General features: G+C 38.5%; 1 protein-coding gene across 1 annotated transcript in view; it reads right to left on the reverse strand.

The window, feature by feature from the left end:
- Positions 1-22036, reverse strand: part of ALG6 (ALG6 alpha-1,3-glucosyltransferase) — a 59904-nt gene extending 37868 nt beyond the window's left edge. The window contains exons 1-3 of the mRNA XM_082834741.1: positions 21955-22036; positions 17549-17817; positions 1377-1461 (exon numbers count right to left, since the gene is read on the reverse strand). Of these exons, the coding sequence (XP_082690867.1) occupies positions 1377-1461; positions 17549-17630 (167 nt within the window). The 5' untranslated portion in view covers positions 17631-17817; positions 21955-22036. The remainder of the gene's footprint in view (positions 1-1376; positions 1462-17548; positions 17818-21954) is intronic.
- Positions 22037-24131: the final 2095 nt, after the last annotated feature.

Here is a 24131-nt window from a genome sequence, read left to right on the forward strand (position 1 = left end):
CTGTTTTATAAACTGTGCCATTGAGATATATCTTTTTCAATCATAGTCATTATGAATCATACAGCAATGAACTTCAAACTAGGGGAAAAAAGAGAAATCACACCATTTAAACATTAGAACTCGGCACTTTCACTGCCATGGCCTAGGTTCAGTACCGGGTCAGGGAACTAAGACCCCACAAGCTGCGCAGTGAGGTCAAGTAAATAAATAAACAAACATGCACACACCTATTAAAAAAAAAGAATAGTATCAAATATTCAGCTGACCTCTATTTTAAATACTCCAAACTTGGACTAGGGTACAGCCAACCTATTAATAGAGAGTTTAATATGAAGTTCTTGCATGTGACTCTCTCAGAAAGGAGTTATATAAAAGCAGTGACCAGGGCTTCCCTGGTGGCGCAGTGGTTGAGAGTCCGCCTGCCGACGCAGGGGACACGGGTTCGTGCCCCAGGGGTCCCGCATGCCGCGGAGCGGCTGGGCCCGTGAGCCATGGCCGCTGGGCCTGTGCGTCCGGAGCCTGTGCTCCACAGCGGGAGAGGCCACGGCGGGAGAGGCCACGGTGGTGAGAGGCCCACGTGTCGCAAAAAAAAAAAAGGCAGTGACCAAAGCAATCAACAGAACAATATAAACAGTTTGTATAGCCAGGTTTAATCAATAATCTACCAGGCACCTAATAAGTAAAAAAATACTGTCATCAATTGTTATCAGAATGTGTTCAACAAAAATGACAGTGCATGGATTTCTGTGAGATATAACTACAGCTAACATTTATTGAGAACTCATTACACTTCAGGCACTGGTCTAAAGTGCTTTAAATGAATCATTTTATTCAATCCTCGCAATAACCCAGTGAAATATGTATTCTATTATTTCCATTCTATGAGTGATAAAACTGTGGCAGAGATAGTTAAATAACTTGCAAAAGCTCACACTGCTAGTAAAGGGTACAAGCCTTGATCTGAAGTCTGGCAGTCTGACTCTAGCCCTACACTCTTCACCACTAAGCTACTGCTTTTTTTTCATCTCATATGTTCCTTACAGGAGGAAGCTTTGCGAAACCTCCAGAAGAAATACTCTTAGTCCATAAACTTCCACAGTTTATGTCCCGAGGAGCTTCCATGGCATACAGTGTCCTATCCTCAAAGTTCTAGTTCAGCACCAGATTCCAGCTGGTAACTAAATATATGGGTAACTTTCAGGAGGATGAAATTTCAAAATGAACCGACAATACACAGGGTAATATATGTGACATCAGTATACAGGAAGATGAGGATTCTGAAGATGAAGAAATAGCATATTTTCCTTTTAAGTATCTTCAAATAATCTACATTAACTGACCAATAAACAATAAAATCAAGTTAAAATTATCCATACCATTGTTTGATCGGTAAATTAATAGTAATCTCCTGCCAGTGTCTCTGAGCTTCATAATCACCAAACATAGGGGGCTTTCCAGCACCTAAGATTAAAGGTAAAAAAAGCAAAATAAAAATATACTTTAGTATATCAGTGATTTTATTTCCTTATCAAATAAAATCCTTATGAAATTTTTCTAAATTATAGAGATAGTATAGGTGGAGGAAAAGAACACAGAAGTTACCGAAAAAGTCAGAGAGATGAGGTCTGAATCCTAGCACTGCTAGCACACTGAGTGACTGTGTAACCCCGAGCAAATGACTTAACCTCCCTAAGCCTCAGTACATTAAAAACAGAATCAATACTGTCACCTAAAGGACTGTTGGAATAAAGAAAATAATGAACATAAAATAACCTGTATAGTACCTGGCACACATAAACATTCAATAAATATTGTTAACATTAATTAGTTATTAACATTAGTTTTTTTTTTTTTTTTTGGCCATGCCGCGTGGCATGTGGGATCTTAGTTCCCCAACCAGGGATCAGACCTGCACCCCCTGCATTGGAAGCACAGAGTCTTAACCACTGGACCACCAGGGAAGTCCCTTAATTAGTTTTTAATTAATTAGTTGATAATACTAATCATAAGATATCCAAGTTTATTTTTACTTCATGAGAAAGACTGTCAATTATACTGTCCAATAAGTATCATAAAACAATAATAATAACAAATGTCTATATTTTACCAAGGACTTTTACAAGCTAAATATAAATAACTTAACGTCAAGTACAGAACCAAAAACGGACTATATATTGCAAAGACATTGGTTAGGTCAGGCTTTGATGTCAAATGAGTTATATAAAAACTGCCACGGGCTTCCCTGGTGGCACAGTGGTTGAGAGTCCGCCTGCCGATGCAGGAGACACGGGTTCGTGCCCCGATCTGGGAAGATCCCACATACCGCGGAGCGGCTGGGACCATGAGCCATGGCCGCTGAGGCTGCGCGTCCGGAATCTGTGCTCCGCAACGAGAGAGGCCACAACAGTGAGAGGCCCACGTACCACAAAAAAAAAACAAAACAAGAATCAAACAAAAACTGCCACTTTATGGTTTTTTTTTACTTCAAAATTACAAATAAGGGATAATGGATCTTTAATAACTAACAATTGACAGTGTCTACTACATACCAAATACAACAATGGAGCAGTTATTATTATCATCCCCACTTTACAGCTAGCAAAACAGAGGCAATGGTCACCCAGGTAATGAATAGCAGAGTCTGGACTGGAACCCAGGCAGACTGGCTCCATAATCCATGTTCTGGGCTCCTACTGTGTATTGCCTCACAACTTGGTTAAGGTAGGTTATTAACCTTAAATCATTTTAAATGATTTCCATTTAGTAAATAGTAAACAACCACTATTTAGCTAGCAGTTGACTACAAAACTGTGAGAAGGCCCAAATAGGTACAGTACAGACACAGGTTTCTTAATCAGCAAGTGAAAATCACATATAGTCAAATATATTCATTAATCCATTGGGAAGGTGTGCCACATTGGTGAATGATATGTTATCAATCACCGAACTCTAACCCAGATGTCCTCCAGCGTTAGAACACTACATTAAGTAGATATTTTGCATTTAACAGCTGTATTATACCACTATTCTTTAAATGCTAGCTTCTCCACCCAAGGAGATACTCCCAAGTATGAGATAATCATGGGAAAAGCAGATTAACATCTCCAAAGCACATACACATTGAGTGACTGCCGCAAAACATTACCCACAGTACAGGCACATGTATACACACACACAAACCTACTGCTGTCTCTCTCTTAGAAAGTACCATATCTTATTCATTTTTGCATTCTCAGGATGTAACTGCACCTAGCAGATTCTCAGTGAATGATGATGTAGGAAGGATGTCAATATTATCAGTATGATATAGCAAGGATTTTTAGTTCAAAAAGATTTGAACTTTTGAGTCCCTGATTTTCCACTTACTGAATGTGCAACACTAAGCAGTTTGTGATGGCAGACCAATTAATTATGCGAAGGCTACTTTAACACAATGCCCATATACTGGTTCTTGTCTCAAAACATCTTTAAGTTACTATCTGGCATTTTGAAATTCCAAGCCTCTGCTCATGCTGCTTACTTCCTCTCCCTATTCAGACACCTCTTTTATCAACTCGTATCCAACCTTTAAGAACCATCCCAACTGCCAAATTCTCCACAAAACCTTCCCTTATAAATTAAAAACATACTGATCATTAATTATTGACTTCTTAGAACTAATCTTTATTAAGGGCAAACTACAGACATCATACTTATATATATTATTTTATTATTCATTACAGTAAGTCTAACAAGCAAGTGTTGAAATACTTATTTTCTTCATATTAGGCTAGGGATTGTCAGAGTGATTAAGGAAAAAGAATTATTAGCAACCGCAGTAGCGAAAACTTTATTAAGTACTTAAGAGCAAAATAAAATGCCAAGAGCTTTAGATGTAACTCATTTGATCTGCAACCTATGATTTTACCAGCATTTTACTGATGAGGAGACTGAGACCCTGAAATTTTAAAATAACTTGCCCAGTGTCACACAGCCAATAAGACACAGCTAGTAACATTCAAACCCATCGGCATTAAATCTCAATACCTGTGTCCTTGTCAGAGAGTAAACAGTAGAGCCATGATTTGAATAGGAAATAGAAGACAATAGCCATAACAAGAAATAAATACCAAACTTGAAATATAGCAATTGTTTAGTGAATTGAAAACCCATTACCACAGTATCTCAGAGCTATATCTCCTCCTTCTGTTTAATAAACAGCATGTGAAAAAATGTAGAAATCAAAATAGTTAAGTCAAGTAGATTTTAAAAAGGAAAAAAAAATTATTGACTTCTCATAATACTTATATTTTCAGTATCATATATTTTGTCACATGATTATACTATTTTCTAATAGCTACCCAAATAAGAATTTTAATTCCAGTGGACATAGAATGTGATTTTTCCAGAGTTCACAGGAAACATTGCTAGGCATATAGTACATACTTTCAGTTAAAACTTGCTCAGTTAACTGAACAGGAGGGGGGATTAACTTACAATTTTTTTAAAGAAGGAAAATAATTTCCCACTGAATTAACTGCATCTTTACGCGTGCACTTCATAGATGTGTGTGTGCTGTGGGGGTAGTTTCTCTTTTTGGTGATACAGCTGCTATCTACAGGGAGAAAGGAATTGATTTTTATTTTTTTTCTTTTGCTTTTGTTTGCTTGTTTTTGGCCCACTGGGATAATACCTATACAGTGGGCACAGGAAACTACTTAAGTCATAGAGGATCTTAAGTAGTTTCCTACACCTGAAAAAATCCAACTATCTAGGTTTTCTGAAATTGCTCTAGACTTGGGGTCAGTGTGGAAGAATTTATTACCATTCTCTAACAAAGAGAAGAGTGGATAATGACTCTCTTCAGGGTTGAGAAACAAGTTTCTATCCAGAGTCTGACCTACTTCAATAAATGCAGCTGACATTGGCTATGAAATTAGTACTTAAGTTTTTAAAACTGCTAAAGTGCCCTTAAAGCAACCCAGAAGACCAACCCAACTGTACCTATGGGAGCTTCACTTGGGAAGGGCAAAATGGATTCCTTCTACTGTGATTAATTCTACAAATTCATTTACATGAGATTCAGAATTACATAAAGAAAACGTATTAATGTACATTTACAAAGCTTCAATTTTGTCTCATTCTTAGGAAAATGGGCTTAAGCACCACTTAAATGTTCATTTTATTAATTGCTGAACTATTCAGAATTATGTTAGAATTTAAAAAACAAGTAGTTTCTTTGATAACAATACATACTAATTGCCTTTACATTGAAACTTTAAACATTCTAAGGGAAGAGAATTTGGTTAAAATTTTCCATAATAATCCCCCTTTTATATATTCTTAGTGAGTGAGAAGAAACATTACAAATAACAATGGGTAAGCTGAGAAACTATACAGTATGTGCATTTCAAAAGAAGAAATAATGGACTAATACTAACCAAGCTCACCTGAGCTTCCTCACTCCAGTGCTTCCTAATTACAATCTTAAAACAAGAAAAACAGAAAGCAAACTAAAATAAGCATGTTAAAAGCAAATTATAACCAAAATAAGTATTTTAATTAATAAAGGGAAAAAAATCTCAACGGAGTCACAGATGTTACACTCATTCAGTAATCCTCCCAGCCTCCTCTGATATAGAAGTTCGTCACACGTGAACACTAAATGTCACACTGTTTACGATGGAGTTGAGAACTCTGACAGAATCACCATTTTTCTTAGTATTTAGCATTTTTATTTTTCTTATCTGAAAAATGACAAAAATATATAACAACCACCTACAAAAGATGCTACAAATATTTTAATATGCAATAACAATACTCCTCTTACATAGTGATCCAAAAATACTCTTGTTCTGTTGACTTTCTTAGAAGACAATTTAAGAGTAGGTTTAACTTTTTTGTTTTTGAAGTATAATTGATCTACAATGAGGTGTTAGTTTCAGGTATACAGCAAAGTGATTCACTTATACATACATATATATCTATGCTTTTAAAAATTCTTTTCCCTTATAGATTATTACAAGATATTTAGTATAGGTCCCTGTGCTATACAGTAGGTCCTTGTTGGTTATCTATTTTATATATATATAGTAGTGTGTATGTTAATCCCAAACTCCTAATTTATCCCTCCTCTCCCTTTCCCCTTTGGTAACCACAAATTTGTTTTCTATGTCTGTGAGTCTATTTCTGTTTTATAAGTAAGTTCATTTGTATCATTTTTTTTAGATTCCATACACAAGCAATATCATGATATTTGTCTGTCAGGCTTACTTCACTTAGTACGATAATCTCTAGGTCCATCCATATTGCTGCAAACAGCATTATTTAATTCTTTTTTTGACTGAGTAATACTCTATTGTACATATTCTTTAACCATTCATCTGTCAATGGACATTTGGGTTCCTTCCATCGTATATACTACTGCAATGAACACTGGGGTGCATGTATCTTTTCAAATTATAGTTTTTGCCAGATATATGCCCAGGAGTGGGATCGCTGGATCATATAGTAACTCTATTTTTAGTTTTTTAAGTAAACTCTATACTGTTAAGAGTAAGGTCTAAAATAAGTAACAGGACTTTCCTGGTGGTGCAGTGGTTAAGAATCCGCCTGCCAATGCAGGGGACACAGGTTTGAGCCCTGCTCCGGGAAGATCTCACATGCCACAGAGCAACTAAGCCCGTGTGCCACAACTACTGAGCCTACGCTCTAGAGTCCACGAGCCACAACTACTGAGCCTGCATGTCACAACTACTGAAGCCCGTGCACCTAGAGCCCACGCTCTGCAACAAGAGAAGCCACCGCAAGAAGCCCGCGCACCACAACGAAGAGTAGACCCCGCTCGCGGCAACTAGAGAAAGCCCGCAGCAGCAACAAAGACCCAACACAGCCAAAAATAAATAAATAAATAAATAAATAAATAAATAAAATAAGTAACAGGAGTCCTGTTTTCAGATGAGGGAAGTAACTGAGTAAACTCAGACTTTAGGAGAGAAATGTTAGAATAAGTAATGTATGTCAGCCACAGGGATAGAAAAGTATTATATATGCATGCTGTCCTCTACTTGATTCCCATTAAGCATTTGATTATGTACACTAGTAATACTGAAATGGTGTGATTTTTTTTAAATTATTTAACTCTATACCCTGATATTAATTTAACTTTCTCTTGAGATAAAGAGTGCAAAGAAAATAATATATCTGTCAAAATTAGAAGACTAAAGGAAAATTAGAAGACATAGGATTGCAAACTAAATAATGATCAGGAGTAATACAGCCTGAAGTAAGAAAAGGGAATGACTATCCAAAGGACCAGTTATGGATTGAAAGCAAAGGTAACACAAATTACATATTTCATATGACAACTTTTAACTGGACTTTTCCTCAGCACTCCTTTATCCCATTCCAGCTACCAATTAACTCCCTCCTTCCATTCACTAACAAACTTCCTAAAAGTTGCTATGTCCACTTATTAACTCCCATTTAGTCCACTATGGTCTAGTAGTTAGGAAGCTCACGATGGCATCCTAGTGATCCTTTGTCTATTTTAAATTTTCATTCTACTTGACATGTCTAGAACTTGACACTGTTGGCCAGTCCTTATTTCTTAAAATTCTCTAATTCCCCAGCTTCCAGGATAATAACTTCTCTGGGCTCTACTGTTACATGATTTCTTCTCAGTCTCCTTTAATCATTACCCCTTCTCTGTGAAGATGATCAGTGGTTAAACCCGTTTTCTTCTGTACTACAGATGCTCCCAACTCTGTGGCTTCAACCATCATCTCTATCAACCTTTTGTAAAAATCAGAATAACCTGTAGAGCTTTAAAAAATACAGATGAAACTAGTTTCCAGCAACATGGCAGACTCAGAAGGTCAGAAAAACACCTCCAATACAGGAAAAGTATGTATTTTTTAATTATTTATTTTATATATTATACATGTACAATTTTAATATATGGCTGAATCAGCAGCAAAATAAGAGAATTCCTTAGAGGCCAGAAACAACAAAAAAAGCGTAGACCCAGAAGAGTAAGCATTTGTCCTGAGGGAATCCAATGATCTTTGGTGGCCTATACCCTAGGTACTGAAAAGCTCTATGCCATAAGTAAGGAGGCAAAGGCCTGAGTACTTGAACAAGTAGGAATTCAATGTCAGAAAAATCTCTACTAGGATTAAAAATACAAAGCCTCTGAGGAGATGGTGAAGATACTATTTATCTCTGCCTTGGCTCTTGGTATTACAGGAAAAAAGAAGTCTCCCAAAAATTCCTAACCGTAAGCCTGCACTCACCCAGTTTGGGGCCTGAATTTACATCAAGTATTTGCCAAAGGAATCTTAAGATGAGAATTCACTTTGACTTTTGTTAAAAGTGCCCCAGGTGCCTGGGAGGAGGCAACGCAAACCCTCTGTGGAGAAATACACAGTAAACTGAGGCCTCAAAGAATTCCCACAGATAAAAGTTCTAAGTAACATGAGCTCACAATTTTAAAAAATCACTAAACTCATGAAGAAACAAAATAACATAAGCAAGAGTCAACAACAAACTATGAAATCAGACTGCAGGTATTAGAATTTTCTGATAGGTAATATAAAATAAGCATGTTTAGTATGTTTAAAGATATAAGAGAAGACATTAAGAGTATGTTGAAGAACGCGAGATCTTCAGAAATGATCAAAAAGATCTGAAAAGGAAACAGGTAGAAGTTCTGGAAATTAAAAATGTAATAGTTGAAATTTGAAAACTCAATTGACAGGTTAAAAAAAACAGATTAAACACAGCTAAAGAGAAAAGTAATTAACAGGAAGACAGATCTGATGATTATACAGAAAGCAGTATGAAGAAACTAGGAGAAGGGAAAGACAAGCAATTATGAGGTATAGAGAGAATGAAAAGACCCAACATAGTTTGAACAAGGAGAATAGAAATGAGAGAGATGCAATATCTGAAGAGATAACAAAATTATGAAGTCAATGAGGTGAAGAAACTGTTGTCTATTTTATTCTCTGCTATATCACCTACCCTTGGCATAAAGTGAGTGTCCTACACACACCTGCTGAATGGTTAAAAGAACAAAGATATAACATATATCTAACCAGAGTTCTACAAGGAAGAAAAAGTATGAAAAGAGACAGTTGGCTGAGCAGTTTCTAAACAGACACAAGGTACCATTCCTTAGAGTCAGAAATCCCAAAAAATCCTAAGATAAAATTTTTAATATTCACATGTAGATATACCATAGTGAAATTGCAGCAAGAGAGAAAAGACAAATCACCTACTAAGGAATAACAATTAAAATGACAGCTGATGTCTGAACATAAGCAACAGAAACTAAAAAACAATGAGAGAAGATTTTCAAAGTATTAACAGAAAATAACTGTCAATACAGAATTCCATACCCAGAAAAACTTTACAACAAAGAGCAAAATAAAGGTATTTTCAGACAAAAATGGAGTTTGCCAGCAACAGACTCTCACTAAAAAAAAAACATACCTCCCAAAAAATACCTCCCAGGAAGAAAGAAAATGATCTCAAAGGAAGATGTACTATGTAAGAAGGAAGGGTAAAAAGAAAATGAGGGTAAAACTCGGTAACTATAAATTGTATAAAATAACAGTGACTAACATCTAAAATCATGAAAGAACTGAAATCCTAGGCAATAATACCGTTTTAATTTGAGGCAGGAGGTGAAGATCTGTAACTAGAGTTAAAACATTCTAAGGTCCTAGTGTTGTTCAAAAAGAGGATATAAATATGAATTTTAGGTTTTGTTAAGTTAAATATGTATGTGAAAATCTCCAGAGTAAGCCCTGAAAGAACAAAATAAAGTATAGCTTCCAAATCAGTAGGGGAGAGAAAATGGAATTAGGGAGGGGAATTGGTTAGACATATTTAAATCACAGGAATTCAGAGGTAGAGGGTAAGAGAATAGATATACCAAGCAAAAATTAACCTAAAGAAAACTAGTAAAGCTATATTAATTTTACAGGAAATAGACTTTAAGACAAAAGCATTACTGTAAATAAACAGGGACATGACAATGATGTCATGAAATTCAAGTCACAAGGAAAAATATTCTAAATCACCTAATAATATAGATTCAAAATATTCCAACAAAAATTGACAGAACTACAAAAAGAAACTGCAGCTCTCTCAATAACTGGTAGATCAACTGGGCAAAAATCAGTAAGAATATAAAAAATTTGAATCAAAACAACTGATATTAAGTAAATGGATATATGCAGACTATTAAACTGGAGAATATATATTTTAAACCAAAAACAATTCCAGTCTTGAGTACTATTCCAGATTTGAGGAACGAGGGTATACTCCCTAATTCATTTTATGTGGCTAGCACATCCTTGATAACAAATCTGACAAAGGCATTTTAAGGAAGTAAAACTGCAGGCCAATTTTATTTGTAAGGATGGATGCTAAAATCATAAATAAAAAATTAATAAGCCAAATCTATCAATATACTTAAAAAAAGATAATATAACACAAATAGAGTTATTCTAGGAATGCAAGGTTGGTGCAATGCTAGAAAGAACAGAAATATACTCAATGGTAAATTAAAAGCATCTATTAAAATTAGGAACAAGAGAAAGAAACCAGAATCACTACTTCTATTCAACACTGTAATAAGGTCCTAGAATTAAGAAGATAAGAAAAAGGAAATAAAAAGGGTAGGAAGTAGAAAAGAAGAAATAATACTGTCATTATTCATAGATCACTTTATTTTACACAGAAGATCCAAAAAATACTTCAGAGAAATTATTAGAATTACAAGTTTAGGAAAGTTACCAAATATTAAAAAATAAACCACATTTTTATACCCCTGGAAAAAGCATTTAGAAAAGCAATTTTTTAAAAGATACCATCTACAATGGTGAGGAAGAAAAGATATTTAAGACACCTAGGAATACATCTAAGAAAGGATGTATAAGACTTTCATGTAGAAAATATAAAATTTCGTTGAAAGACATTAAAGAAAACAAATAAATGGAGAAGCATACCATCTTAATGAATCAGAAGCCCTACCTACTATGATAATGATTGTCAATTCCACCCAAATTAATCAATAGTATAGAATATAATTCCAGTCAAAATCCCAACAGGGTTTTTCATAGGACTTTAACAATCTGATTTTTAAAAAGGACATATATGGGGAATTCCCTGATGGTCCAGTTGTTGTGACTCGGCGCTTTCACTGCCATTCAATCCCTGGTCAGGGAACTAAGATCCCATCAGCCAAAAAAAAGGACACATGTGTGTACTAGCTTTCTATTGCTGCATAACAATTATTACAAAATTAGCAGCTTAAAACAATATTCTTTTGTAATCTAATAGTTCTACAGGTCAGAAGTCTGGGTGGGCATAACTTGGTTCTCTGTTCAGGGCTCACAAGGCCAAAATAAGGTGTCAGCCAGTCTAGACGCTTACCTGGAGGCCTGGGGAAAAAATTCAGTTCCAAGTTCATTCAGGCGATTGGCTGCAGGTCTGAGGTCGCTGTATCTTGCTGGGGGCTACTCTCTGCAACTAGAGGTCACTCCTATTCCTTCTCCCATGGCCCCCTCCATTGTCAAACCAGCAAAAGTGCTGAGTCCTTATGATCTGAATCTCTCCAGGGTTCCCTTCTACTGTCAACCGGAGCAAGTTCTCTGCTTTTAAGGTCTCATGTGATGACAGTGGGCAAATCTGGATAATCCAATGCAATCTCTCTATCTTAAAGTCAATTATGTCATATGACATAACATAATCACTCCCAAATAGATCTCATCATTTTCACAGGTTCTGGGGATTAAGGCAGAACATCTTTGGGGGACCATTTAAGAAATTCTTCCTACTACAATATGAGAGAGAAAAGCCCAGAATAGCTCAGACACCAGTAAAGTGGAACTATCAGGTGGGAGAACTTGCCTCACAACATATCAAGACAAGGTAAAATTATAGTAATAAGACACGGCAGTGATGAAACAATGGATCAGAATGGAGAGCCAGAAACAGACCCTTGTGTGTATGAAAACCTGATATAGACAGAGCTGGTAGTGCAGATTTATGGGAAAGGATGGACTATTCAATAAACAAGCTGAAACAACTGTTTTTATCCATGTGAAAAAAAAAAATTTTTAATGGCTCCCTAACTCACATGTTATACATAAAGTTCAGTTCTAAGGAGATAAACACTTAAACAGGAAGGACAAATGTTACTTTTTTTTTTTTTTTTTTGTGGGCCACTTAACACGACTTGCAGGATCTTAGTTCCCTGACCAGAGATTGAACCCACGCCCTCCGCATTGAAAGCGCAGAGTCCTAACCACTGGACCGCCAGGGAATTCCCAAATCTTACAATTTTTAGAAGAAAATTTTAGAAAAATATCTTTGTGACCCAGAAGTAGGGAAGGATTTCTTAAAGATACAAAAGCACAAATCATAAAGGAAAAAGATTGGTAAATTTCATTATTTTAAAGTCAAAAATTCTTGTTCACCAAAAGACACTGTAAAGTGTGAAAAGATAAGCCATTACCTGGGAGAAGATATCTGCAACTTGTACAAAGGTTAGCTTCCAGAATACAGAACACATAGGAAAAAAACAAAAGACAAAATATAGAATACATAAGAAAAAAACTAATATAAATGTACAAATGACATAAGCAAATATCACAGAGAAGGAAATACAAATGACTAATAAACACAAAAGTATGCTCAATCTTTCAGAAATGAAATTCAAAATAAATAAATGAATTCAGCAATGAAGGAAATTAAAATTAAAATCACAATAAAATATCATTTCACACACTCCAGCCTGGCAAAAATTCAGAAGTTTAACACTACCAAATGCTGTGAAGAATGTGGAGTAATAGGAACCCTCCCACTTGGGAAGTGCCTCAATACTGGGAAGGCTCAGATTGGACCACCTACATAAAATTGGCTCTAGGAATTGGCACAAATGATTTCTGGTTCATCTCTTGCACTTGCTTTGTTCTAGCTCTGAGGTTAGGCATGAGCTTAAAGAGAAATTGGACAAAATACGATCTGTCTACTTTGATTCTAGCCAAGAAAAAGAAGTCCTGCTATTGGCCCTGCCAAGGTCACCACCAGGCTGCATTTGGAGTATGAAGCTAGAAACTAACTCTAACAACAAAGTGTTCTCTGTGACCAGCTGAAGATGGATTTATGTGTTCCTGTGCACCCAGCCAAAGTGCATCTCCCAAAATTCCCGCTTTTTTATATGACTAAAATGCACCCAAATCTTAACATAACCAAAAGAGAATTCATTACCTTCCCCCACTGAATCTGCCCTACCTCTCAGTTTTCAGTCTCAGTATCTCTAAACTTAGAAACCAGACTCATTCTCAAACTCTTCCTTCTTATTTATCCTTGCATACAATTAGTCATTAAACTTTGCTGATTTTTACCTAATGTGGCTCTCAAATTTAGTCACTTAGTCCAGGCCCTCATCATCCCTTTCCAAGACCACTGAAACCAGCTATGCATAACAACTTCAAATAAGCATTATAAACATACATGAGGCCACTGCACATAGATGCTACCATCAGTCTCTACACGTTCTACTCCAAACACCATGCTGCCTCTAAAGCTGTCTTCTTAAAAAACAAATCTGATTATGTGAATTCCTGGCTTAAAAACCTCTATTGCCCAAAAGATAAATCCCTCACATGTTACTTCAGCTCACAGTCTGCCTCAAATTTATTTCTGCCACCCCATCTCTTACTGTTCCACTTACCATGCACCCTGTATTCCAGTCACACCTACATCCTCACCAAACCTCAAAGAACTCTCATCCCTTGGTCATGCTATTTCCTCTTACTGGAGTACTCTCCTCACCTCCTTTTCTGCCTAGTAAAATTCTTCCCTCCTTTTTAGAACAAACTTTAATGTTATACAGCAAATCCCCTACACACTAATGAGTTCCATTCCGAGAGCACGTTCGTTAAGTCCAACAAAGTTAGCCTAGGTACCCAACTAACACAATCGGCTATATAGTACTGTACTGTAATAGGTATAATACTTTTCACACAAATAATACATAAAAAGCAAACGAACACAAAAAATAAAGAAAACATTTTTAATCTTACAGTACAGTACCTTGAAAAGTACAGTAGTACAGTACAACAGCCGGCATACAGGGGCTGGCATCGAGTGAACAGGCAAGAAGAGTCACTGACTGGAGGACGGAGAGGAGGTGGGAGATGGTAGAGCTGAAGGATCGTCAGTGATAGGAGACAGAGGGCAAGCTGCAATTTCACTCAGCCCTTACGTTGACGGCACAGGTTCTGGTTCCTTGCTGGATTCAATTCTACCTACACTCTTGAAGAAACAATCCAGTGATGTCTGGGCAGTAGCTCTTTTTTTCTCGTCATAGATGACACGGTAGCACTGAATTGCATTCTGAATGGCTGTTGCAACCTTCGTGTACCATTCTACGTTTGGGTCCTGTGCCTCAAAACTAACTGCCTCCTCAAATAAAGAGAATCCCCTTGCCACTTCCTGCGTCGTGAATCTCTTCGGTTCTTCAGTTACTTCTTCTTTCTCTTGTCTCTCTCCGTCCTTTCTCTGGGCCTCCAATTCCTGGCACTTCTTAGCAGTACCAGCTATGTCACTGCTGCTTTTACACTTGCTTCTGGACATCCTGGGCTTGAAATAAAGATACTGTACTACTGTACTCTATACAGTACTGTACAGTAAAGTACACAAAAGCACAACCACTTGTAGAGGATGCACACACGTGATAAGGTACGCCAGTCACGTAAACTAATTTACATGATTGGACAGGCGAACACACGTCCACATCTTTGAAAGTTCACAATTTGAAGGTTCGTATGTAGGGAACTTACTGCATTCTAAGCCTTTCTCATCTGAATTAGAAGTCCCTTGTGCTCCCAGTCTACTTTGTTTATACCACACTACATTTTAATGTAATATATACCTACATGTCTGCCCTACCCACTAGACTGTGAACTTCTCTAGGGAAGTAAAAGTGTGATTCTAAGACCCAATTACAACATTTCGGGGGGGGGGGGTTCCCACACACATCCAGCAAGCAATTCTCTGGACACCACCTGGGTATCCTATATCTCAACTAAATTCTGACACTATCTACCTGGAGATAGCATTAGATCCTGTAAGTTATGGGTTCAGTCCTACAAGACTGCATCCCACACCCCACACCCACTTCAGACACCACTGTCAAGACCCACTGCCTACAGGTTGCAGGTTGCCCCCTCCAACTCAGGGTGTCAATGGCAAATCCAGGTTATCACACGTACTGCTGACTGACAGGCTATAGATCAGAGGTACCCACAATCTCCTATTTAGGTTCGATCAATTTGCTAGAGTGGCTCACAGAACTCAGAGAAACATTTTTCTTAACTAGATTACTGGTTTATTATAAAAGGATGTAAGTTGTGAACAGCCAGATGGAAGAGATGCATAGAGCAAGATGTGGGGAAAGGAGAGCAGAGCGTCCATGCCCTCTCCAGGCATGCCACTCTACCCGCATCTCCACGTGTTCACCAACCCAGAAGCTCTCCAAATCCAGTCCTTTTGGGTTTTAATAGAGGCTTCATTACATAGGCATAACTAATTAAATCACTGGCCATAGGCAATGATTCAATCTCTAACCCTTCCCCTCTCCTCCCCAGAAATCAGGGGGTGGGATTGAAAGTTCCCACCCTCTAAGCATAAGGTTGGTTTGCCTAGCAACCAGCCTCCATCCTTAAGTGGGGGACCCAAAGCCACCTCATTAACATAACAAAAAACAACTTTATCATCTCACTTAGAAAATTCCAGCAGTTTTAGGAGCTCTGTGCCAAAACCACAGATGAAGACCAAATATATATGTCTTATTATGAATCACAATATCACAGGTACATACCATGTATTATTCTTGGTCACCCTAAAGACCAGACCTGAAGATATGATCACTAGCAAGACCTATTTTTGCTGCACAGCAGACACTCGGTAAATATTTTGGAGTTAAATGATCTGATGTCAGGATCAAATGAGAAAACAGTTATGAACCACTAATGTGCTGATTATATTCCTACATTACTAAAAATAAAGCACAATCCATACATATTACCTCAATCCTCACAACAACTCTGTTAAAGTACATATTAATATTCATGCTTTGTAGAAGAGGTACACAAGGTTCATGAAGATTAAGAACCTTCTCCAAGATCAGGCAGCCAACAGGTGAAAGGACTAAGATTTGAACCCAAGTCTATGGCTGCATTCAAGTGATTTTACTTCCTCAATATTCCTTAAATTCATTTCTCCATCTTTCAACTAACTGCCTTAGTTCAAGACTTCTTTCTCAGAGGCCAGAGAGCAGAGTTAAAGCACTGACTCTGGAATAAAATATAACTATATTTGAGTCCCAGTTGTCATTTATTGGTTGTCTCATTTTCCACTTGTAAATTAGAGATAATACCTATCTTCAGCGGTGTGGTATTAAGGAAAATGCTCAGTGTCTAGCATTTGGTAAATACTTAAAAAAGAGTAGCTCTTACTTCTATTATTAAGATTGTCTCATTTGTCTCTTTACACCCAACCTTCTTGCTACAATCATTTTTTATTACAATGAAAGTTATTTTTCTAAGACACAAATAATTTCCCGCGCTAACTGTATAGCCAAACCTCTAGCCATCCCTCCCCATCCTTTTCATTCCTTCTTTTTATGCTATCCAATACCAAACACTTCTAACCATGCTCTCATGCCATCTACCATGTCTTTGCACATGTTCTGCTATCTAGAATATCTTCCCCATTTCATTTGCCTAGCAAATTCCAACTCATCCTTCAAACCTTGAACTCAAAAATCATCTTCTCTGAAAAGTTTTCTCCAGTGCATCCTGATCACTCATTTCTCTATGTTACCTTTGAACCTCACACATACTTCAACATTATAATTATCACATTGTATTGTGACTACTTATCTACTAAAATGTGGACTCTTTAAGTACTGGAGCCGTTAAATATTTAAGTATTCACCTGGAATTTCTAGCACTTAGCATAATGCCTGGAACATGAGAAGTATTAAATAAATACTCACAAGGTTAAATTTAATCACATCCCCAGCCTCCAGGACCACACTCCATCAATTCCTCCTCCTTTTCTCTCACATCGTCCCCAATCTTATTCTCCACTGATCTCTTCCTTTCAATGTAGTAACATGCCTTCTCTACCCTAAACAAACAAAAAAGCCTCTTTTGATTCTGCTCCCCCTTTGAAGTACTAGCTCATTTCTCTCTTCAATGCCTAATAGATAATTGTTTCTCAACCTGTCATCTTCCCAGTTAAAACACATCTTTGTTTTATCATTATCACAAAGCCCATGCTTCTATTTAGCTCTTATACAAATTCTATTTATTAGAATTAGATGCTTAGGTGTATTTTCTTGACTACACCAATAAAACCTAAAATTCTTCTCTGTCCCGGTCAGAAGACTATAAACTATTACCAAAAACTAAAAACCTCAAAAAACAAACAAGAAAAATGATTCAAAAAATTATTTACCTATCTTAAACGAAAAATGCATTACCTGAGTAAGAATTAAGAGAAACTGTCCACCGTACTGTTAGTCCTAGTAAGACAACAGCTGTCATCAAGTAGCATTTCTCCATATTTCTTCTCAAATTTAGGGAGAGGAAAAATAACAGGACCAATGCTGGAATACTTTTAACACGCAGTCAATCACTTCTTTTCTTGATCAGAGAAATGTTATCAATTCTTTGGAATCAGGAATTTGAGGATTTAAGTGGTACTTTGTTTCCAGTCAAATACTGATTTTTATGTCTATGAAGAAGTAGCCTGCAGAAAAAAAGAAAAAAGATACCAAGAGTTAGCTGAGCATAGTACCTACAACAACAAACCCATTAAACCAAGTAGAAAGATGGAGAAGTGGGGGAAGCGGAGGCGGGGAATCGAGGAAAGGGGATAATTTTAAGTTCCTTATCCCCTAGTCCTCTAGTTGGGAAATGTACCTCAAAATGTAGCTCTCCCTATTAAATGTGACTCAATATATCTAAAGATATAGTAAGGATCTGCTCTCACAAGGAAATATTTCTGAGTGAAGAAAAACAACACAGATATGTAGATAGTAGGTCAGTTCTAAACAGAGAATTTTTACCTACAGGTAAAAACAAGACCACAAAGATAAACAAAGGGGTGATTCTACCTTTGGTGTAGACAGAAAGAGGACTTTTATCTTTATATTCAGCTTGAGAAAATCTTCCACTAAAGTAATTTATGTAGTTTGATTTTTCTTTTCTTCCAAAATATACTTGAACTAACTACACCTACTTTCCATTCTAGAGAATGAACCTTTGTCAGAATCAATAAGAATAGCCCCAACTCTTAAGAGAAAATATAAAAGCAGTAAAATATAATTAACCACTTACATGCTTCATTTTTTTTTACTTTTTCCCTATTGGGTCGGGGTTCTAAAAGTTCAAAGATTTGAAAAATCATGGGCCATTTTAACCACAGGATATAATTTAATTTACATATATTCAGAAAAATGCAATTAATATATAAATGAAAATTTTAGGGAAAAATTGGCATATTCTACCTACAGGTCAAAAAAGTATTTTCTTACTTAAAAATAGCAAGGGACAACTCTAGAACTAATAAGTCTAGCATCTCAATCAGGTAGAATGACTCAAAGCATTTAATAAGGCTATGTGATTATATTATTCAAATTTGGTTTATGTAAATTCCCTTTTTCTTTCCTCCCTCCTACTGCATCCACCTTTGATCATTCCACTGTTCATTAGAAATTCTACCACAGAGGCAAGGTAAGAGGAAAAATTAAAATTAAATCACTTTCTGATGTTGATTTCAGGTTTGACACAGTTTATAGGCCATTTATAAACTTTTCAATTTCACTTTTTTTTTAGTCTAACTCGAAAAGCCCCTTTTAACAACGCATTGCACTATATATTTCAGAATTGCAATACAACACTCTATTTTCTGCTGAGATATCAAGTTTAAAATTGACTTTACAAATGCTAATTCCTGGATTTAAAAATACAGCTTAACTAATATTCCATCTTGGAAATTTAAATCACTAATACAAACAAGTTAAATCAATAATCCACAACATGTAATAATCATAATAAACTTTAAAAGAACATAATGCTTAACTAGTAACATGCTGATCAAGTTTTTTTGTTTTTTGGCTGCACTGCGTGGCTTGCGGGATCTCAGTTCCCCAACCAGGGATTGACCCAGGCCCCCGGCAGTGAAAGCAAGGAATCCTAACCACTAGGCCACCACGGAACTTTTCTGATCAAGTTTGTTAAAAGCACAAAGATGGGGCTTCCCTGGTGGTGCAGTGGTTAGGAGTCCACCTGCCAATGCAGGGGACATGGGTTCGAGCCCTGGTCTGGGAAGATCCCACATGCCGCGGAGCAGCTGAGCCCGTGCACCACAACTACTGAGCCTGCGCTCTAGAGCCCGCAAGCCACGACGACTGAAGCCTGTGTGCCTAGAGCCCATGCTCTGCAACAAGAGAAGCCACCTCAGTGAGAAGCCCGCACACCTCAACAACAACAAAAAAAGAGTAGCCCCAAGTAGAGGAAGCCCGCGCACAGCAACAAAGACCCAACACAGCCAAAAATAAACAAATAAATTAAAAAATAAAAAAAATTTAAAAATTAAAAAGAAGCACAAAGGTGGAACAGCTGACAGATGAAAGAATCATATCCAAAAAGATTTGGACAACATCTATGATGGACCAAATCTAACTCCAGAAATCATTACAGGGATAAATTCAAATAAATTCAAAGTTCTGCACTTAAATGTGAAAAAACCAACAAAACTCAACTGCTTGAGTATTTAAAGGGAGGCAACAGATAACAGATGATAATTATCAGTTCTGTATGGATCCAGAACTGATGACCAATATTATATTAAATATTAGAAAAACTTTTCTAACAACTAGAGCCGTCCAAAAATTAAATGAGCTTCTTCTTGAGAAAGGAGTTTCTCTTTGAAAGGTTCAAGCAGAAGCTAAGCAACAACCTGAAAAGAATATTTTAGAGTGGAGAACAGATAACTAATTTCTAAACTGTGTTTTAAATCTGATTTTTGGAGGCATATTATGTATCTAAATTAATATAAATCCTGACAATACAAAAGATGATTTCGTCTCCCAACATGTCCTAATCCCCAGTAAGTGACAAGTATTGCCACTTTTGTAGGGTTTCTTTAATGAGTAAAATGGGTAGGCCTTCACATCCTCCACAAGTGGCTCATGTTAGAAACTGAAGGACATCAAAAACATCTCTTCCTGGGCTTCCCTGGTGGCGCAGTGGTTGAGAGTACGCCTGCCAATGCAGGGGACATGGGTTCGTGCCCCGGTCCGGGAAGATCCCATATGCCGCGGAGCAGCTAGGCGCGTGAGCCATGGCCACTGAGCCTGCGCTCCGCAACGAGAGAGGCCACAACAGTGAGAGGCCCGCGTACCGAAAAAAACAAAAAACATCTCTTCCTGGCCTAACATATTATGCTTAGAATAAAATCCAAGTACCTCAGCCATAAGATCCTGCCTACCTCTCCAATTTCATCTCCTCCCACCTTCCCACAAGGTCTTCCCTCTTTCTAGAACCTGCCCATTTCATTCATACCTCAGTTCCTTTCCAATTCTATTCCCTTTGCTTGGAACGCTCTTAAGTCAGCTCACTGGCCTATCTTTTGTCATTCATCTTATACCTCAAGTTATCCCCTCAGAAAGTTCATCCCTGACCACACTTACTAAGGTTTCCACTTCTTACTGTTTGTACCGTTACCTTCTTTTATTTTCTTCCTAATTCTTTTCACTATCAGAAATTATATTTTCACACAACATGAAACAATCTCACAAACATAATCTTGAGTTTAAAAAGCTAGACACCAAAGAATGCACACCATATGGTTCCATTTACAAAAGGCTCATAAATAGGCAAAACTAATCTGTGGTGTTAGAAATCAGGAAAGAGGTTACCTTTGGGGAGGAAAGGGGATGGCGATTGGGAGAGGTCTCCAGGAAGGTCTTCTGAGAAGATGCTGTGAATGTTGCTTCCTGATTTGAGTGGTGGTTAAAAGATGTGTTTACTTAATGATAAATCAACTAGTTACAATTTATGATTTGTGTACAGTATTTTCTTGTACATGTTTTATTCCAATTAAAAAGTATAAAGGAAATTACATTTATTTGCCAACTAGAATATAAGCTCCAGGCAAGTAGGGATCCTCCTACCTTAGTCGTGGCTGGGTTCCCTGCGCTTAGAACAATGTTGGCAGAAAGCAGGTTCTCATAAAGTATTATATTTGCTGAATGGAGATCTTCGTGTGTGAAGGGAAGTACCTAATTTTACTGAGTCCTTTATGGTCAAAGATATTCTGTGAGACTTTTAACCGATCTCTTCTCCTTGAACAGTAAAAAGGGTTATTACTTTTCCCATCTGTAAAGCAAAGCACAGTAACTTCCTAACCCATCCTCGCGCCACGAAGTTGCCACGCGGGCAGCAGAGGAGTTTTCCGTCCTACTTTGCCCCGAGGGTGCGTCTGGACAGAAAAAAAAAGTCTGCCGTCCACGTCCCAGGGCTGAACTTGCCCCTTTCAGCCTGAAAGGTGCCTCCCCCAGGTGGACACCACAGCCAGGGACTACTGCTATCCCAGGTGAGCACGTCTCGCCAAAGGGACCCCTCCTGATGTGTCTCTCCCTTTCTCCGGCGGGCCAGACCCTCAGGACCGCAGGAACAAGGGTGCCAAGCCGCTCCAGCCCAGGGTCCCCCCACCATCACCGCGTCCCCCAGCCGACTCCCAAGCGAGCCTGCGGGCTGGTCTGCGGAGGCCTCGCGTGCCGTTCCTCTGAGCGAAGCGGTGCCGGGAGCCGGGCCGCCAGCCCCAGTCTCTCCCCACCCCGGCCGGGCGCCCCAGAACAGCAGTAACCCGACCCCTTACCCCGCCGCCCGCGGAACGCGGGGATTCGCGCCGCAGCTGGTCCCAGGAAGGCGCCTGCGCGCTCGCCACCGCGGTGGAGTGCCCTGCCGGCCTTCCTTCCGCGTCCGCGTGCTCGCGCGCCGCACGCGTGCCCTGCGCGGGAGCGAGCCCGTCGAGCGTGAGGGGAGGGGCGGGGAAAAGGCGCGGAGAGGTGGCGGCCGGCTTTGGAGGCGGAGCCCCAGCGGCTGGAACCCGAGAGGCCTGGTGTCCGGGTGAGGCTTGGGGCAGGTGGAAAGCCCCTTGCTCTTCTTTCCTGGGATCGGGGCCAAGGCCTGAAAGGCTGCTTAGTCCACGGATTCCTGTCAGGGGCGCGTCCTGGCTCGCTTCCCACAGTGAACAGCCCCATGGCTAGTCCTGCTTTACTTTCCTCAAGCTACATGCCTGCGAAGAAGAAGGTATTAAGGCTGGGAAGTCAATTCATGGAAGAAAGAGTATTGAACGTACAGCCATTTTTTTTTTTTTTTAATGCGGTACGCGGGCTTCTCACTGTTGTGGCCTCTCCCGTCGCGGAGCACAGGCTCCGGACGCGCAGGCTCAGCGGCCATGGCTCACGGGCCCAGCCGCTCCGCGGCACGCGGCATCTTCCCGGACCGGGGCACGAACCCGCGTCCTCTGCATCGGCAGGCGGACTCTCAACCACTGCGCCACCAGGGAAGCCCCAAAAATCATGTTTTATTAAATCTAATTGGCTCTGTCAGTTGTAAGACGCACCACTATTTAATGCACCACTGAGAGATAAACAAAAGTTACCATCTAAACTTACTATGATTGTAGAACACATAATTTCAGAAATATCAGTACATGATAAAAGATGTATCTTCAAATGATTACAGCTGGTATCAGTCTCCTTTCTGCCTCCCAACCCAATAGCTTCTGACACAGTATTTAGAACAAAGTTGATGCTTAAAATGTTCATTGAATAAATAGTGGAAGGAACGTCAAAGCCTCTAATTCATACCTGAACTACCCCACCATTACATTTATATACCTACTCCTGCTCTTTCCCTCCACTAGGTACTATCACCTCTGAATGTCCAGTGCCTATATATAACAGATGCTCAGTAAATGCGTTTTAAATGAGGTCATTAGGGTAGAACCAAATTCTTTATGACTGGTATCCTTATAAGATGAGGAAATTTGGCAACGGACATGCCCACGCGCAGAGGACAATGTGAAGACATGGAGAAGATGGCAGTCTACAAGCCAAGGAGCGAAGTCTCAGAAGACACCAACCCCGCTGACACCTTGATCTCAGACTTCTAGCCTCCAGAAGTATGAGAGTATACATTTCTGTTGTTTAAGCCACCCAGTCTCTGGTTTTCTGTCTGGCAGCCCTAACAAATTAGTACATACCTTATCAAAGGTACTCTGAATACTCAATGTACTAGGCAAACTTCCTCACACAGATCATACTTTTATAGTAGTTTCTAGTCCCGTCCCCAGATCACTTCCACTTATTAAGAAAACAAAGCCTTTTCTATATCAAGCCCAGGACTTCCCTGATTCTAGGTGAAAACCATTCATCTGATCATAGCTGTTTTCTGAAATAATTTTTTCTTCTCTGTACATCTTCCTCAATTGACCCTTATATGTCATTTGCCATTCTTCTGAAATCTCCAGGTTTCATCATACCTTTGCCTACTCTGGGGAATAAGTCCACCTAAGCAGCATAGAGTTAGAGTGAACCTCCAAATTTCCATGTAGCCATTGGCAAAATAGTCTTGTCTTTTATATGCTAAAAGTTGTTCATATCCAATTCACTTGATCCTCACAATAACCCTGAGAATGGTAGAACAGGTATTATTATCCTTTTTGGACATACAAGAAAACTTGACATCAACATTTCCCAAAGTATGTTCCACAGAACTGTCATTCAGTGTGATACCTATTGTCAAAGAAAAAAAAAAGGTAAAAGAAAAGTATGGGGACCATCTTTTGATACAGAGATAAGTTTTAAAACAATGGGTTACACAAATCTAAAAAAGGATTCTTTACTCCAGGTTTTCTCAGAGGCTTTTGTGTGTTATTGTAAGTCATGACTCTCTAAGAGAATACAGAATTTTCAGACATTAACCATGAAATCCTATCCCCACACCCCAACCCCACTCTGACATCCCACCCTACAGAGTGGTTCACGA

Source organism: Leucopleurus acutus (assembly GCF_964270905.1).
Source record: "Leucopleurus acutus genome assembly, chromosome: 2".
Classification (NCBI taxonomy): domain Eukaryota; kingdom Metazoa; phylum Chordata; class Mammalia; order Artiodactyla; family Delphinidae; genus Leucopleurus; species Leucopleurus acutus.